Source organism: Danio rerio, chromosome 7 (genome assembly GCF_052040795.2).
Source record: "Danio rerio strain M-AB ecotype USA chromosome 7, GRCz13ab, whole genome shotgun sequence".
Classification (NCBI taxonomy): Eukaryota; Metazoa; Chordata; class Actinopteri; order Cypriniformes; family Danionidae; genus Danio; species Danio rerio.
The window spans coordinates 28,650,454-28,668,923 of record NC_141027.1 but is presented as its reverse complement, the minus strand read 5'-3'; the positions used below and the strand labels follow the sequence as shown (position 1 = coordinate 28,668,923).

Here is an 18,470-nt window from a genome sequence, read left to right as displayed (position 1 = left end):
ATATGGTATCTATTGTTTCTCTCAGCAGAGGGCTGTGACCTGACTTGTGTTCGGCGGCGCTCTGAGAAGCGGCTTAGGAAGACCATCCGTACTCTTCGCAAGTCCATTAACCGAGAGCAGTTTCATCTACACTTTGCTGGATCAGAGTATGAACTGGCTAAGAAACTCGTCCGACCCGCTGACACACCAGATCATTGCGGCACTGGACAAATTCTGCTGGATAAAAAATGTGGTGAGTCCATTGTGAAAATATATGCTTATAGTAGTTAGTGCTGTTGCAACAGGTCTTTCTTTACAAAATTGTTCTTCATTTTAATTAATTGACAGCTGTAGTTTCAAATTTGTTCATCAAGTTCATTAAGAAGAAGATTATTGAAGGGTGCAACATGTAAGTTTGACACCCAATGGTTGAACTAGGTATTGTACTCCTGGTTGAAAACACATGCAGGAGCAGGTTGCCAGATTGACGACATCAACAAGAGTGTGTCTGTCAAGCCTGAAATAAGGCTGAAACCAGGCCTTTCTAAATAAAAGCAATGACATGCGGTAAAAAAAATAGTTTGCCTCATTAAAAGTATTTTTTGTCCTAAAAATCCTGAAATTTCTATTTTAGAAACGGCTTCTATTTTTTACAGGTGAACAACAGGATGAACTATAATTACTTCAGGTACACCTTACGTGCTTTATTCAGTGTTAAATAGTGTGAGTTTGAATGGCATTTTACATGGCATTTATTGCCATACTACTGAAAACAGCAGCAAATAGTTCACCTCAGATCCTGGAAATAAAATATTTCGTTAGAGTGCAGTAAGTGTACTATTCTGTGCTTCTTAATGGCTGTATTTAAATTTTTGTTGTTTTTCTTCAGGTGCAAACAGCCAAATTGTTTATCACTGCAAATCTTGTCATGTAGCCTGTTGTTAATGTTTACGTTTGTAATATTTATATTATTTGCTAATTAATAACCTCCTCATGTGGAACTCTGAATCTGCGTCTCATTTCTTTGGCTTTTACTGTCCACCGGAGGTTGCATTTTCAGTCACGGATGCATACCTTGCAAAGCCTTTCTGACTGAATAAAAAAATGCTGTTTTCCATCAAGGCAACCCAGGGTGCTGAAATATAATTGGCTAAACTGGCATTGGAAACATTCCTTTCAAAATAGTAGTAATGTTTATATCTAAAAATACGAACACTACCGAACACATGATAGATTTGATTGCTCCGGTGACTAGTTTAAAATGATATCGGTGCATTTCTTGGATGGTTATCGACATATAAATAGGTTGTGAACTAAATATTTCACTGAATTGGATTGACTGGACCCTTTGTAGTGTAATTACACTCTGTTTGTTGAAATTTTATAGATCTGTGGACATACAGGAGGCATAAAGTTAGTTTCTTCAGTTTGTTATTGTTTCTGCAGTTTTTGGCAGTTTGACAAAGGCACTAATTGTGTCTGCTGTGTTCATTGTGTCTTCAAATGGTTGGAATAATTTTAATCACAAGATTCTTAATTTTTAAAAGATATATGACAAGTTTAGTCTTTTTGTGGCAAGTGGTTATATTTTGCGATGTTCTGACATGTAACGCAGATGTTCAAAGCAGAATATCTGACTTCAGCACTGTTTTCAGATAAACAAGAATGTTCATTTAGCATTTTTCTTAAATATCTGCAAACATATTACGGGATTTTTATGGGTTAGAAGAGTCAAAAACTTGCATACAGCACTTTTAATTTTACTTAACACATTAAATCTGGTTAAGAAACTTCCCCAAAAGAGATAAACGTTTCAAGTCATTCTTGTGTTAAATGTGAAAAGCATAGACATGGAAAATTAGTTCAAGAAATAAATTCTGAAATTGAATATAAATTGTGGTAAATAACTAATAGTTAAGTCATCAATTATTTCATTCATTTAAATGACTGAATCATTCAACAACAAATTAACTGGCTTTCTATATGAATAGACCATTCAATCTTTGGTTTAACTGATTCCTTCAAAATGCAGATTCATTCAGAAAAGAAACATTGTGGTAAATGCGCTAAAACTTTAAAAGTCCCACTACTAATTAATTAAATTAACATGTTAAATCAACATGATTAAAAATGGTTTTGCTGCCATTGCAAAATTAGTACAGAGAACTACTGACATTTTGGCACACTGTATTATATTTACTTAGCATATTAGCAGTTTAGGTCACTGATTACGTCTAGCTGAAATGAATCGGCAGTATTTCAAATTATAGAGTATTTCGGATAGTAAAATAGTAGAGATTTGGTAGTAATGCAGGCCAGGTAACTGACAAATATGAGGTGTTTTATATAGTATAATATGTATTGTGTGAGAGAGTTGGCATGAGCGAGACTGGGAAGCATAAAGCTGATGTTGGCTCTTACAGCTGAATGCTGTTCCAGCACTGAGTGACAGACGTGCTTCAGATCAACTCGGCACAGTAAATGTTCATTGACTTTCTTCAGGCTCTAGAATAAACATCTCAATGGGTCTGCATGTGAGGAATAGCCAACTCTTTGTCTGGAGGACTCATTGTGTTTAACATTATCCCATTGACTTCATTGTCTTTGACATAAGGCCCTGTCTTTTTAAGGGGACTGTATTGCTGAGGTTGTTTGTTATCTTTTATTGTAGAAAAGTCCATTATCTTTTACAGGCTCGGTTTCAGCGGTAATACAGACAGCTAGAGGCTCTTAGCTTTTCAAGGGTGTCACTTGCTGTAAAGTGTTCTTTGTTAGAGTCTATGAGTAAAATGTTATAGCTCTGAGATCGCACTTTCATAGCTCCAGAGACTTAATAGACTCATAACTCTGGTGTGTTTTGTCCAAGTATCATTTATTTCTGGGATGTTTCAACTTTAGTTTAATCTTGGAAGAATATTTAGAGATTCAAGTTCATATTGAAATGTCAGACTTCAGATTGCTGCTTGAGATTTGAGATTTGGTGAGATTTTGGAAGAAAGTAAAAGTTCAGATTCTGAAAGGATGCATTCATGTGACAAAATGTCACAGTAAGACAAGTTGTTTTTTATATTGTAAAGTATTATGAACAACTTTTAGTATTGCTGTAATGTTTTAAGGATCTAATTGGCATAATAGAATTATCAGGTGACATAAAAGACTGGAGTAAATAAGGAAATTTTTATATTTTAAATCAGATGTCTGTTTTGTGTTTGTGATCAAATAAATGCTTCCTTTTTTTCAAAAATGTTCAAAAGTCTGTGTAGATTAGTTGTCTACAAACATATTGTCGCTACATGTGTCTATTTTGAAGTGGATTTTGGAGTTTGCATTGGTTCAATCTGTTGTTTCCTCAGGGGGATTTTGAGTGTTTGTTCCACTTTAACTGGAGTGGTTTAGTTCTCCAATGGAGAAAGATTATGGAGGGGAGTGAAGAGAGAAAATTGGTGACCGCTGACCCGCTCCTTCCTCATTGTTTTACAGATCCCGCAAGTCCCACAAGTCCAACTTAAAGCAATAAAAACCTCTTACCCAAGTTGGGTTGCAGTGTTTTACAGATACAGGCTATATGTTTACATCTCATTTAACATGCTCCGAAAAACATGCCAAGTGAAATGTGCACACTCGCCAATAAGTAATTAATTGAATCCATGCTGAATATGGGATTGTTAGTATTGCTATTTTCAAAAGCAGACGGACAATTAAGGTACACAGACGTGCAGTGTCCAAGTGCCAGCTCTGAAAAGAGCTATATTTTTTTCCTACCTTTTTTTTTGGCCTCCCCCACTGGCTCGCTTCACTAAGTGCAGTTTAGTCTTTTCAGTTTGCCCACTCCATTGTAAATCCCAGTGGGGCTTGTTCAGGCTCCTGGAGTGATTGGGGAAAATCTGTGCTTCGACACTTCTTCCCAGATTTACAAAACTGCATTTTCTTTCTCAAGTGTGATTATGAAAGATATTCTACCTAATTAAAGGCATAGCTCACCTAGTAATTAAAATTCTGTCATCATTTACTTACTCTGATGTTGTTCCAAAACTGTATGACAGAATGTCTGTGGAACATGGTGAAGTTTTAAATATCCCAATGATTTTTCCTTCATTGTTTTTGTGAAACCCAATGACTTTCAGTGAATGAACAAGAACATTCTTCTTTCCACAGAAGACAGAATGCCGTATAGGTTTTTGGAACAAAATAATAATTGAATGTTTATCTAGGGGTTAATTTATTTAAAGGCTCTCTGGACCCCAGAATTATAATTTTGTTATTTGTTCATAGTCATGTTGTTCTAATTGTGTTTATAGTTGAAACAAAAAAAGGAAAAACAAGTAATGAAATCTGAAAAAGTTCTATTTTTCCAATAAAAATGTTAATCCAAAATTTAGACATTTTAAAACATTCATAGAGAGATTAAAAAAATATGAATTTGATCTTTTATAAGATGAATTGATTTAATTTAGACTTGACATATATTCACTGATAAATGCTAAAGCAAAACGTGTATTACCATATTCAGCTTATGCTTGCTTGATGTGTGCTGACTAATGAGCATTGGTCAGCACCATTTCTGCATGTCAACCAGGAGCTTCTGTTTACACTCACTCATCAGTGTTTATATGTTCAGCATACTGTATGCGCAATCACCACAAGGATTTATTTAGAACTTTTTTATGATTTATGACTTCAACGGAGTGGCAGAATTTGCTCAGATTTGATTAAAAATATAATCATATAAGTGACAAAGATGAACAAAAGATTGACAGGTTTGGAACAACACGAGGGGAATAAACGGTGACAGAATTGTCATTTTGAGATAAACTAAACTTTGAAAGCTAGAACTTCATTGACATTTGTACATTGTAATCCATTCATTAAGTGTTACCAAAACACACAATGAAGAACTCTAAATGAACATCAAAGAGCTTGCATAATTTCAGCCCTCTCAGCTGCCGCTTTGCTCTCCTGTCCATAAATGTGCTAAGTTATTGTTTGCTTGTTTGTTTTTTTAGGGGGGTTGGTTCAGAGTGCTGTTTATTCAAGCAAACAGTTTAAGTGCCAAATTCCTCCTTAGGAAGGGCCACTCTGTGTGACCCCAGCCAGTGAGCAGCTCAAGAGAATTGACTTCAGCGACACCATGGGAATCAATTAGCATCAGCTGTTTGGGCCCCTGCCTGATAGGCGCAAGGAGCGATTGGACTCCACCGAATGGGGGGATTCACAATCCTGACCCCTTTTATTGGGTTCAGCTCCTTACCACTGTGATACCATGGTGTTTGCCTATGTCATCAAATAGGCAAAAGCCGGGGGACTTGAATAGAGGTGAAAGGTCCTTTAAACCTCTTTGGGACCATCAATTTCAGGATTCAATAGAATCGTCGCTTTGCATTTGAAAGGCTTCAAGGTTTTTTTTTTTCTCGCTCTCTTTTTTCAATCTTTCACTCTTTTCCTTTCCTCTCTCTTACTCCGTCGCTCTGTCAAATAAAAGCCGGCCCGGACAATGTGACGGTGGCTCCTCATGGTCATTCAGGATTAACAAAAGAGAGGAAAAAAATGAACTGCTCTTGAGAGAATTACATTTTCTTCTTCTTCTTCTTTTGGAAAATCGGGCAATTTGCTGAGGCACACATAATTGCCATGCTGTTTAAGCCTTTGTGGAATTAGCCGTCATTACCATAAAATCTCGGGAATAAGAGGTTTGTCTAAATTCTCCCGAACACTGTCAGTTGGATGTTTGCACAGAGACACTGAGATGAAAGGAACATTTCTAAATTGCCATGCTTACTGGGTTAAAGGACTGAATCGTACGGGCGAGTGGCTTATTTTAAGGCCGAGTGTGTGCAAACACTTTTGAAAGCGTGGCTATAAATCAGAGCGGTTTATAAAGCGAACATTAAAAAGACTTTGTTCCGCTCCCTTTAATCAGACATCATAGGTTTGTGCGAGGTAATATTCCCTTTGAGCGTGTTCGGTAAGGTGAGGGATTGTGTATGTGTGTGAGGGCTGTTTGATGTGGGGTTCAGGCAGCTGTGGAAAGGCTCAGTTCTCTTATTTGTTTGAATTTTTGGCATAGCTACATCAGGTCGATTTGCAGAGCCCCCTTTAGCAGCTTAATGTGAGGCCCTTCTTTGTGTTCCAACTTCAGACTCCGTTTCATCTCATTTTGAGTTTTCTCTGTGCTAGTCAAATGCAGCGTTGGCACATACTACGATGGAGAGCAGGGGAGGTGCTTTCTTTGCCCCCCTGGGACATACCAAGATGAAGAGGGGCAGGTGTCGTGTGACGTGTGCCCAGGACCCGAGGGCAGGGGAATCCCGAGAACCGCAGGAGCACGCAACATCTCAGAGTGTGCAGGTGAGACTTCACAAAGACGCATGTGATCGTGAATGAACAAGCCTGCAGCTTTTCTATTATCTGATTTCTTTTGAGTTTGGCGTCTGTCAGCATATATATATATATATATATATATATATATATATATATATATATATATATATATATATATATATGAAGTCAGAATTATTAGCCCCCCTGCTTAATTCTTTTCCTAATTTCTATTTAACGGAGAGAAGATTTCTTCAACACATTTCTAAATATAATAGTTTTAATAACTCATTTCTAATAACTGATTTATTTTATCTTTGCCATGATGACAGTAAATAATATTTGACTAGATATATTTCAAGACACTTTTATACAGCTTAAAGTGACATTTAAAGGCTTTACTAGGTTAATTAGGTTAACTAGGCAGGTTAGGGTAATTAGGCAAGTTATTGTATAATGATAGTTTTGTTCTGTAGACAGTCAAAAAATATATAGCTTAAAGGGGCTAATAATTTTGACCTTAAAATGGTGTTTAAAAAATTTAAAACTGCTTTTATTCTAGTTGTTATCTAAAACAAAACAAATAAGACTTTCTCCAGAAAAAAAAAAAAATTATCAGACATACTGTGAAAATTTCCTTGCTCTGTTAAACATTGTTTGGGAAATACTTAAAATATAAATATATATATATATATATATATATATATATATATATATATATATATATATATATATATATATATATATATATATATATATATATATATATTGCTTTTAATCAGTATTATAGTTTACCTAAACTTATTAATCAGGCCATTAAAGATGTTGATTACTTATTCTTAGCTCAAATTGTGGTGATTGTATATAATCCAATTCAAAATTCATTTAAAAAAAGATTTTTCTTACTGCTCGTTTAAACTCTTTATTTAAAATGAGCTTAATCAACACAATTCTTGAGTTTTTTTGTGACAACTTAGGTGTTTTATGTTCCATTCAGTTAAATTTGTAAAAAATTAAGTTAGCTTAATACGACAGCATGAAGGAATTGCGGGGAGCTCATTTTTCACAGTGTTAAACAGCTTTTTAAGGGTCAAGAAAACATGTAGGCAAAATAAAACAAACACCTGTGGCTTCTAAAGGATACAAGTCTTATGAAGCAAAGAGATCAGTATTTGGAAGAAACTGAATATTATTCACAATATTATTACCTTTAATGCACAGCCTTAACTGGTCTTAGGGTGCACTCAAACTATGCTATCCAAACCATCACCAGGCACATTGCTGGTTCGTTTGACAAGCGTGAGTGCTCCAAATCAAGCCCAGGCGTGGTTCAGTTGGCTGGCCCTGGCCCAATTGAAAGAGGTGTGCTAAAGCACAGTTCAGTTGGACTTTAGTGTAGTACGCTTGTAGTGTGAGTGCAAAGCATGCCTGAGCCTGAAACTAAAGACGTGACATCACTAATAAGGAACTGTTTCATATGGATTTATTAATCATACTTACTGTTCAATGAACACAAACTGTCTTAGTTTATTAAAAACGCAAACCCCTCGCTGCATCTTCAGTAAACCTTCTAATACCTGCAGCTTGAGGACTTTTATGATAATTAATGAGTGTCAAAAGTTGTGGATCTGTTCTGCAAAATATTTGACTGGGTGTTACAAAGCAATGTCAACTGTGCTAAGTGAGAGTGTTTCTCTTCTTGTTAAACTGAACAGTCGCATCATCGATTACGTAAGCTTGTTCCAGGTTGGAAGGTCAAGATGCAGTGTGAGTCCAGGCCGTCGGGGGATAGGGGAGGGGGGACAATCGTGCTTCGGCAAGGTTCAGAGGCAACTGTACTGAGTGTGAGTACACCCTTGAAAGGACAGTTCACCTAAATTGAAACTTCAGTCATCTTTTACTCATCCTCCACCTGTCTAAATTTCTATCTTCCATTGAACACAATAAGAGATATACTGAATAATGGTGGAGGAAAGAACAGCCATTGACTTCCATTGTATTTTTGGTTCCTTCCAGCTATGGCTGTCAATGGCTGCTATTTTTACCAGCGTTCTTCAGAATATTGCTTGTTGCATTCAGCAGAAGAAAAAAAATGAATGAAAGTTTAGAACCACCTAAGTAAATGGTGAGGAAATTTTCATTTTATATGAACTATTTCTTTAATAGTGCTGTCATAGCCAAAGCCATATCACCCTGCAGTCCAAGAGCAGTTACTCACTGAAGCCAAGCAGGGCTGAGCCTGCTCAGTACCTGAATGGGAGACCACATGAAAAAACTAGGTTGCTGTTGCAAGTGGTGTTAGTGAGGCCAGCAGGGGGTGCTCAACCTGATGTCTTTCGGATGAGACGTTAAAGCAAGATCCTGACTTTCTGTGGTCATTAATAATCCCATTGTACATAAAGTGCCAAAAAATAGGGGTGTAACCTCAGTGTCCTGTCCAAATTTCCTCCATCAGCTCTTACCTATCATGGCCCCCCAATTATCCCCATCCACAGAATTGGCTTTATCACTGACTTTCCATTGCACCAATAGCTAGTGTGTGGTGAGCGCACTGGCGCTGTTGTCCTGTGGCATTGTCCTGTGGCATTGTCCTGTGTTTTCCAAGTGGATGCTGCACACTGGTGGGGGTGTGGAGAGACCCTTCTCAATATTGTGAAGCACTTTGGGTGTATGGCCATACACAATAAATGCGCTATATAAATACACATTACATTACATTACATTATTACAGTCTGCATTGTAAGTGCAGTGGTGTTAACTGATGTATATTGAACATTGGGCAAATTCCATAGACTGCAGCATGGAAGCTGAGCACAGAGCTGGTCATAATTGTAAATTTATTTGGAAATTGAGATTTCTACATCATCTGAAAGCTTAATTATGCTTTTTTTCACATATGTAAAGAAAAGTCTGTTTGTTGAGGTCCATTAAATAACTCGAACAGATCCACTTTTTAATTTTAATGTTGTATTAGTGCGCGTTGAAAAAAACTAAGAAATAATAAATGCTTTAAAGGTGTTTTCCATTATTAGTTCATGTTAACTTGAGTTATGCTAACAAATGTAACCTGAATGTTGTATTGCTGACATTTTCTTATTTAAAGAAAAAAATTTACATGTATTGTTATAAAAAGTATTACAGACAAAATGTTTATACTGGATTTTTTAAATATATCTTTTAAATATGTATTATAATATTGTAATATCACTACCTACATCACAAAACCTATATCAATATATATATATATATATATATATATATATATATATATATATATATATATATATATATATATATATACATATATATATATATATACGTACAAAAACAATATTATATATATTTTTAATATCATTATAAATTTATAATGATATTAAAAATATATATAATATTGTTTTTTTACATATATATATATATATATATATATATATATATATATATATATATATATATATATATATGTACAAAAACAATATTATATATATTTTTAATATCATTATAAATTTATATATATATATATATATATATATATATATATATATATATATATATATATATATATATATATTTATATATAAATTTATAATGATATTAAAAATATATATAATATTGTTTTTGTACATATATATATATATATATAAATTTATAATGATATTAAAAATATATATAATATTGTTTTTGTACGTGTATATATATATATATTTATATATATATATATATATATATATATATATATATATTTATATATATATATACACGTACAAAAACAGTATTATATATTTTTTTCATTATAAATTTATTTTTTGTACGTGTATATATATACACGTACAAAAACAATATTATATATATTTTTAATATCATTATAAATTTATATATATATATATATATATATATATATATATATATATATATATATATATATATATATATATATATATATATATATATATATATATATATGTACAAAAACAATATTATATATATTTTTAATATCATTATACATATATATATATATATATATATATATATATATATATATATATATATATATATATATATATATATATATATATATATATATATGAATTTATAATGATATTAAAAATATGTATATACTATTGTTTTTGTTTTTAAAAGACATACCACTTTTCATTTTATCAATTTATCTTTAGAGATGTCCTCCTGCATTTTTACAAACATTGTGAGGCTGAAAAAGGAGAGTATGATGAATCACATCCTGTTGTTTTGTTTATGCAGTTGGCAGGAAGCATACCTGCGCTGATAATAATCTGAGACTCATGGCTTGTTGAGCTCGAGTTGAGTTTTGGAGTGTGTTGGGAGGGGTCGTTTCACGCAGTCCTGCAAATCCTCAAATGTCTGATTCATTCACACCAACAAAGAATCCCAGATTAGTCTTGTGTTTAAAGAAAAAAAGGGCACCTCTATGCTTCTGTTTCTCAAACACAGTCATCACAGGCAGCTTACGGCACAGATGTCATCTTCTGCTTTTTTGCTGATAGACACAACAGAAAAGGCTATTAGGGACTGTCTCAGTGGCAGCCAATTCATTGTGTTCACCGGAGGCCTGCGCTTTCTTAGATAATGAACTTGCATGACCTCATTTGTGGTTTGCTTTCTTTGGAAGGCAATAAAAGGCTCAACTTGGTTTGTCTGGCATGCATTGTCTTAACATTTTTCTGATCCTAGGTCAGTGTCGTCCCGGTCAGTTCTCCCATGATGGTTTTGTGCCCTGTCTGCCCTGCCCACAAGGCACCTACCAGCCTGAGGTCGGCCGCACATCCTGTTTCACATGCGGAGGAAGCCTCACAACCAAATATGATGGTTCGGTGTCTTTCCAGAACTGTGAGACTAAAGGTGAGTGGAAGAATAACATCTTCAAGATTTTGAATTATACTACCTGACATTCATCGTTCATTCATTCTCCTTCGGCTTAGTCCCTTTATTTATCAGGGGTCAACACAGGGGAATGAACCGTCAACTTATCCAGCATATGTTTTATGCAGCAAATGCCTATCCAGCTGCAACCCAGCAATGGGAAACACCCATACACACTCACATTCACACACATACACTATGGCCAATTTAGCTTACCCAATTCACCTATAGCGCATGTCTTTGGATTGTGGGGGAAACTGGAGCACCCGGAGGAAACCCATGCGAACATGGGGAGAACATGCAAACTTCACACAGAAATGCCAACTGACCCAGCCGGGGCTCGAACCAGCAACCTTCTTGCTATTAGGCGACAGTACAATCTACTGAGCCACCGCGCCACCACTACCTGACATTTTGGTGGCAATTTTTCCATCAATATTTTTGAAAGAACTCTCTGAAGCCATTGTGTTTTTTAATGAGTACATAAGTATAGTTGCTCAGATAGATGCATAGTGTTTCAAAGTATATTTCATTTGGCTCAAACACACACATAAGAATTCATTGTATGTGCATTGACACCTTTTAATACCTCCTCTGGCCTACAGGGGTCACTAAATACTAATATTATGCAAAAAATATATACTTATTCTCAAAGCCATGGGCTAAGTCCAAAATCGCATACTACTCGAGTAGGTGCTTTACGATCATTAGAAAATACATTCTTTATAGTTTGAGTGTAGTATGAATGGTTTTTGGACGTACTGCATCCACATTTGTCACTATAGCTTGAACTACCTGTGACCGGTGTCTCTTTACTCCCATTCATGAATTCTCTCACGTAGCATTATAGGATATTGTAGCATTCATCTGAAGTACACTTCTAATTTTTGCCAGAAGTAGTTGGTCATCCGGGTACTTCTTGCATACTGTTTTTCAATTACTATGGCTGCATCCGAAACTGCATACTTATTTTTTTTTTTATTTGTTTATTAAACTTTTCAGATATAACAAAGTATTTTTACACAGAAATTTATTATTCCCACCCCTACCCTCTACATAACATAAGTTGAAATTACATTTATCATTTAAAGAAAGAAGAAAAAAAAATACTCATGATAATAACAAAATAATAATTAAATAAATAAATACAATTAAGTAAATAAAATGAATAAACTATAAAAAATTTAATTAAATAAATAACTCAAAATTATAAAAAAATGAGTCCTTGGATATTTATAAAGTACCTAATCATGTGACATGCTCAGAAAAAAAAGTCTAAATAGGTCCCATGTTTCAGAAAAGGCCCTAGTATTGCCATTTATTGTAAACCTAATTTTTTTCAAGTGGATGAAGCTCATTGCATCTCACAACCAGTTGTCAAAACTCGGAGGAAATCTTTGTTTCCATAAAAACAGAATAAAACGTCTTGCTAACAGTGTCAAAAATGCAAGGGCGTTTGCAGTACAGCTTGATAACCCTACTATATTCTGGGAAAGTCCAAAAAGTGCAATAAGAGGGCATGGTTTGATGTGTATTATTGTCACAGAAGAGGAACAATTGAAAATTGATAGCCAAAAAGGAGTGATTGATGGGCACAGCTAAAACATATGTATTAAGTCTGCAAGTGCTTGATTACAGCGATCACATATAGGATCCACGTCTTGCGTTATTTTTGCCAATCTCACTTTTGTCCAGTATATACAATGAACAAATTTTAATTGGATGAGGCTATGTCGTGCGCAGATAGAGGAGGTATGAATGCGGGACAGAATCTGGTCCCACGTATCATCCTCAAATGTAAGATTGAGGTCTGACTCCCATTGTTGTTTAATACAGAAAAGAGAGGTAGTAGAAAAAGAGGAGATCAGCCTGTATAAAGTAGACAGTATACCTTTTTTATCTAAGGGTACTTCAAAAATTTGGTCAAGTTGAGATTTTGGTGGAAGGTTCGGAAAATCTGGATTTTTTCGGAAGATCTGGAGTTTTTAACAAAGTTTCTAATTTGTAAGTATCTGAAGAAATGAGTGCTAGGAAGAGAAAATTTTTGTATTAATTGTGAAAACCTGGGAAAATTTTTTATCAATATTGAAACTGCATACTTCTTTACTATATAGTACACTAAAATCAGTATGTGAGCAGAGTAGTATGTCCGAACTCATGGAATTCGAAAATCAGTATGTAAGAAATATGACCTACAACTTCCAGTGAGATTCTTAGGTGCGCATCCAATGCACGCTGTGCTATACGATGAAGCCTCACGAGAGAATTCATGAATGGGAGTGAAGCGATGCAACTGAATGGGCTCATTAGGGATCTCCTTCATCTCTTGGGGGCTTCGAATAAGCCACAAGAGCTCTTTAGAAGTTTCTTTACTGTTCTCAAAGCTTTGCCAGACGCAACTGCGGGTAGGTCATGTAACCATGACAAAATGGTAGATGTAGTACATCAGAATTCTCATACTGCTCACATTCATACTGTATAGAACAGACTTTTCTAATGGTCGAGTTGTACGTTTAAATTCAAATGCAGTGCCTACTGAGTTGTAGGTGGTTTCGTATGCGGTCTATGAATTTAGACATACTACTTGGTTCGCATACTGTTTTTCACATACTATAAAGTAGGGAAGTATGTGATTTTGGATGCAGTCATTGTTTACTTATTATTTGGGTCAAAATGATTCAAAACATTTTAAATAGGGATTTTTAACTTGTCTTTATTGTCACTTTTTATTAATGTCTCTGCAGATTTTTTAACAAGAAATTCCCAAAACCTTTGAAGTGTATAGTAGTGTATAATAAGCTTGGTGTATTAGTTCGTGCTACAAATGTTGTGTTTGTCAAAACACAGATTTTGATGCTTGGACACTGTAGCCCTACTGCACTTTCATTTAGTGTTTTTTAATAGAAACATTTAGTTCTGTTTGACAGGAGACACTATAATTCTAAGTGAAGGTGTTTGTTCTAGTGCATACGGTATGAGTTTCAGAAACGTCCTTTTCCATATGACGAGAGTAAAGAGAAATGATGGACAAAACCAAAGCTGGAGGCATTTAGGGCATCTTGAACATCATGAAAATGATCTTGTTTTGCTGTTCTGCATACAGAGAATACATCAAAGTGAAAGCAAAAAGCAAGCATAATTCAGAAACCTCAAGTTCAACATCTAACATATTAATAAGGGCTCCCTGTTGACCAATGTTGTTACAAGTTGACAAAATTTCTTGACAGTCTCGATACACAGTATTGAAGTTTAGTGTCCAAAAAAACGTAATAAACTGATTGAAGCTGGTTTCTCAACCAAGTCTGATTGTTTGTATTGTTTTAGGGTGTTTTTTTTAACAGCTTATGCTTTGGAATATTCTTTGCAAATGTAATGCGAAATGTTTGCAAATTATATAGTGTTTAATACACAGTTTCACAGAAATGCTGAGTTTGGAATCATGCTTTCCTTACAGTTCAGTGCTCCCCTGGGCATTACTACAATACCAGCACCCATCGTTGTATCCGTTGCCCAGTTGGAACTTATCAGATGGAGTTTGGCCAAAACTACTGCATTGCCTGTCCTGGAAACACTACCACTGATTTTGATGGATCCACAAACATAATGCAGTGCAAAAGTAAGCAAACCATTTGGTTTCAGTAACCCTTAATGCTGTTGGTCCTTCAGACCTTGTTTACACCTGGTAAAAAGGTGTGTTTTTGTTGATACAGATCATGTGGACAGTTATAAATTCATCTGTAAACACAAACAGGGTCTAAAACATTTGGAGCTTGTCCAGGTTTGTCAGTTTGAATTTTTATTGCCGTGTAGATGCTCACAAAACTTCACATACTCTCTTCCTACTGACTTTTCTTAAGGGTGAAGTTGTGTTAAAGGATTTAAACTACTCAGAAATCATTTAAAGAGAGAGTTCACCCAAAATTAAAAACAACCTCACCATTAACCCTCCCTCATGTGGATTTAAACCGTTATTTCTACTGAGGTTATTTTGAAAAATCATAGTTGATAGTACCATCATAATTTTTTTCCTACTATGAAAGTCAATAGGGTACCATCAATCAGCATTCTTTGAAATATCTTCCTCTGTGTTTAAAAAAGAATGAAACTCACATATGGTTTGAACAAGTGAAGAGTTAGTAAATAATGACAGAGATTTAATTTGTGGGTGAACAATTTTGCCAGTTGAAATCATAAGTTTGGTTTGAAAGCTCTGATTAAACAAAATACTTAATATCAAGTGTAAACAAGGCTGTACATTACATTAAATTAATCTGTAATTATTGTAGCGTTAACTAGAAGTATTAACAAAAGATATATTAGAGATATTAATTGCTTTATATCTATATTAGTATTATTTTGATGCTCCTTCAACTACCAGTAACTTTACAAGTTCATGTCAGCTTTTTAAATGAACCCTAACAGTTTCTGAAATATTCTACTAAAACTAAGAGACTTAGACAATATATAGTTTAAAGGTTTCTTGTATAGCAAACAGGAGACCCTCATAGTAACTTGAAACCTCAGTTTGCTAGAAATAAAAAACAAAAAACCATGAGAGATGGGCTATTTGTTCAAAAAGACCTTTAGTTCTTTCTCTAGTCTAAGTGATTTAATTTATTCCTGCCAGACAGACACTGTGGAGGAGAGCTGGGAGAATTCACTGGCTACATCGAATCCCCTAACTACCCTGGCAACTACCCTGCCAACATCGAGTGCACCTGGACCATCACCCCCCCACCCAAACGCAGGATCCTAGTGGTGGTGCCTGAGATCTACCTGCCCATTGAGGACGAGTGCGGGGACTATTTAGTGATGCGGAAGAGCTGTGAGTATTACAGGGCTGTGGTGTGGCTGTTGAATGCATGAGCTCAGCAGGGTGATTGTGAATACACATGTGAGGAAACGGGGGGGAGGATCCACACTGATGGGCTCATTAGGGATCTCCTTCATCTCTTGGGGGCTTCGAATAAGCCACTCAAGAGCTCTTTAGAAGTTTCTTTACTGTTCCCACAGCTCTGCCCAATTCAGTGACGACTTACGAGACGTGCCAGACGTACGAGCGGCCCATCGCCTTCACCTCCCGCTCCAAGAAACTCTGGATCCAGTTCCGCTCCAATGAAGGAAACAGTGGAAAAGGCTTTCAAGTGCCTTACGTGACGTATGACGGTGAGAAATTGATTGCTTGTGTGTTTTTATTGTATGGTAAGTAGTCTGAGGATTTATTGGATATATAATATGATTCTTTTAGAGGACTACCAGGAGCTCATTGAGGACATAGTTAGGGATGGAAGATTATACGCCTCTGAGAATCATCAGGAAATTCTTAAGGTATAGTGATGAGCAACTTCAAATCTTAAACAAGTCTTGTTATTGCTTGATTTTAAAGGGGTGGTTGACCCAAAATCATTATTACTATCAAGTGTTTCCAGATAATTATGTTTATTTCTTCTGTTTAACAGAAAAAATGATATTCTAAAGAAACTGAAAACCTGTAACCATTGACTTGCATACACTGTAAAACCCCAAAAGTTAAGGTAACTCAAACCATTTGAAGAAACCGATTGCAGCAAACCATTTAAGTTCAAAAATGAATCCTTATGGGTACGGTGAACTTACTCCATTTGAGTAAACACAGCAATTTGAGTACTGTAAAACCCAATAAGTTAATGCGACTCAAACCGTTTGAGAAGCTGATTGCTACAAACCATTTGAGTGGGAAAAAAAAGAATCTCTACAAGTACTGTTAAATTAATCCATTTGAGTTGTTGTGTAGGTATTTGATTAACTCATTGCCTTCAAAACTCTTTTCAAATGAGTAGAATTACTTTCAGTAAATTGAGTTTACATTTCTCAAAAGGCTTTCTTTTTTAACAGATGAGAAAAACTCTTAAAGATTTAAAAAGGGTTGAGTAAACGATTACAGAATTAAATTTTTGGGTGAACTATCCCTTTAAATAGCTCACTTAAAGCAAGAAATAATTTCTAGAAATGTGCCTTTGCAGTAAAAAAGGCAATAGTGCCCCCTTGTGGACGATGTAAATATATGCTTGGCTGAAAGTTAATTCATGTTCTTTTCATGAACCTTTTTTAGGACAAAAAGCTAATGAGGGCCCTGTTTGATGTTCTGGCTCACCCACAGAATTTCTTCAACTACACGGCACAAGAGTCCAGAGAAATGTTTCCCAAATCTTTTATCAGATTCCTCCGCTCCAAAGTTCTAAGATTCCTGCGCCCCTGAATTTTGTCAAATAATCTTTTATGGAATGGGTATTTGGCTCTCCAGCTAAATTTTAAATGACTGGAACAGATATTGTTGAGCGTTCTTGTCTGCATACTCGCAGATTCAAGACAACTTCTGGGACCTGACGAGATGAGAAACTGTCCTGAATTTATGTCATTGGAACTTTTTCTTCTGGAGAAAATGAACTGTTTTTTTTACAGTGAATGATTGCTGACCTTCTAAAAAGAACAGCCACCTTTAAAGAAAAAGATTCTTCTTGTTTCATTCATTTATTGGCCAGAAGTGACTGAGTATCAAAAACATGCTAATTACAGCTGGAAAAAAAGAGCAACTACATTGCTTGTTATATATATATATATATATATTATTGGTCACTTCATAAAAATGTGTGAAAAGTATGTTGACCTAATTATTATAAAACTTCACAGCACTACTGAGGACGTAGTGGAAGTTAAAGCAGTTAAAGTCATTTTGGCAAGTTTGAATGTGTTGTACATTGTGTAAAAAAAGTTAGCATAAGCTCTCATGTTACTATTTTGTGTTGCTTTTTACTATATTGTAGCCTTTTTATACATGACATATGTGTATTATATTCAGTAATACTGGTTAGAGATTATGGTCATTTGATATATCGGTTATCATTTACTTATCATTCACTTTGTCCATTCCCCAAACATTTTTTATTATTAAGAGGCTCTTGATGTAGGATTGTTTACCCATTATTGACATGCAGAGTAAATTAAATGTTTATATTTTTATGGCTGTACATCTAACATGTAAATAAAGAAATACAATTGAATGTGCTTTTGTTGTATTGGAAGCAATGCAGAAGTAGCATAAAATAGATCATGGGGGTAATCTTGGTTTAATATTCACACATTTGGACTTTATCCTTAACAATTTCATAAAAGTATTTTAGCAAATTCTAAATAGTGAAACCATAAGCAGCCAATGACGATCAAAGAACAACATTGTTCACAGTCAATTAATTAGAGTTAATGTTGTTTTAAAGACACGTACGTGCTAAAAAACAGCTTTT

The 18,470-nt window shown here is 34.9% G+C and overlaps 1 protein-coding gene across 7 annotated transcripts in view; it reads left to right on the top strand.

Moving 5' to 3' along the window:
• The window catches only part of scube2 (signal peptide, CUB domain, EGF-like 2), a 42,366-nt gene extending 24,136 nt beyond the window's left edge, over positions 1 to 18,230 (top strand). For 4 of the 7 annotated variants that reach the window (XM_087259277.1, XM_087259273.1, XM_087259276.1 and 1 more), the window contains 8 exon segments: positions 26 to 232; positions 6,154 to 6,324; positions 11,002 to 11,169; positions 14,645 to 14,806; positions 15,818 to 16,015; positions 16,204 to 16,356; positions 16,439 to 16,518; positions 17,282 to 18,230. In XM_087259277.1, the coding sequence (XP_087115403.1) occupies positions 26 to 232; positions 6,154 to 6,324; positions 11,002 to 11,169; positions 14,645 to 14,806; positions 15,818 to 16,015; positions 16,204 to 16,356; positions 16,439 to 16,518; positions 17,282 to 17,428 (1,286 nt within the window). In that variant the 3' untranslated portion in view covers positions 17,429 to 18,230. 7 annotated transcript variants of the gene reach the window in all.
• Positions 18,231 to 18,470: the final 240 nt, after the last annotated feature.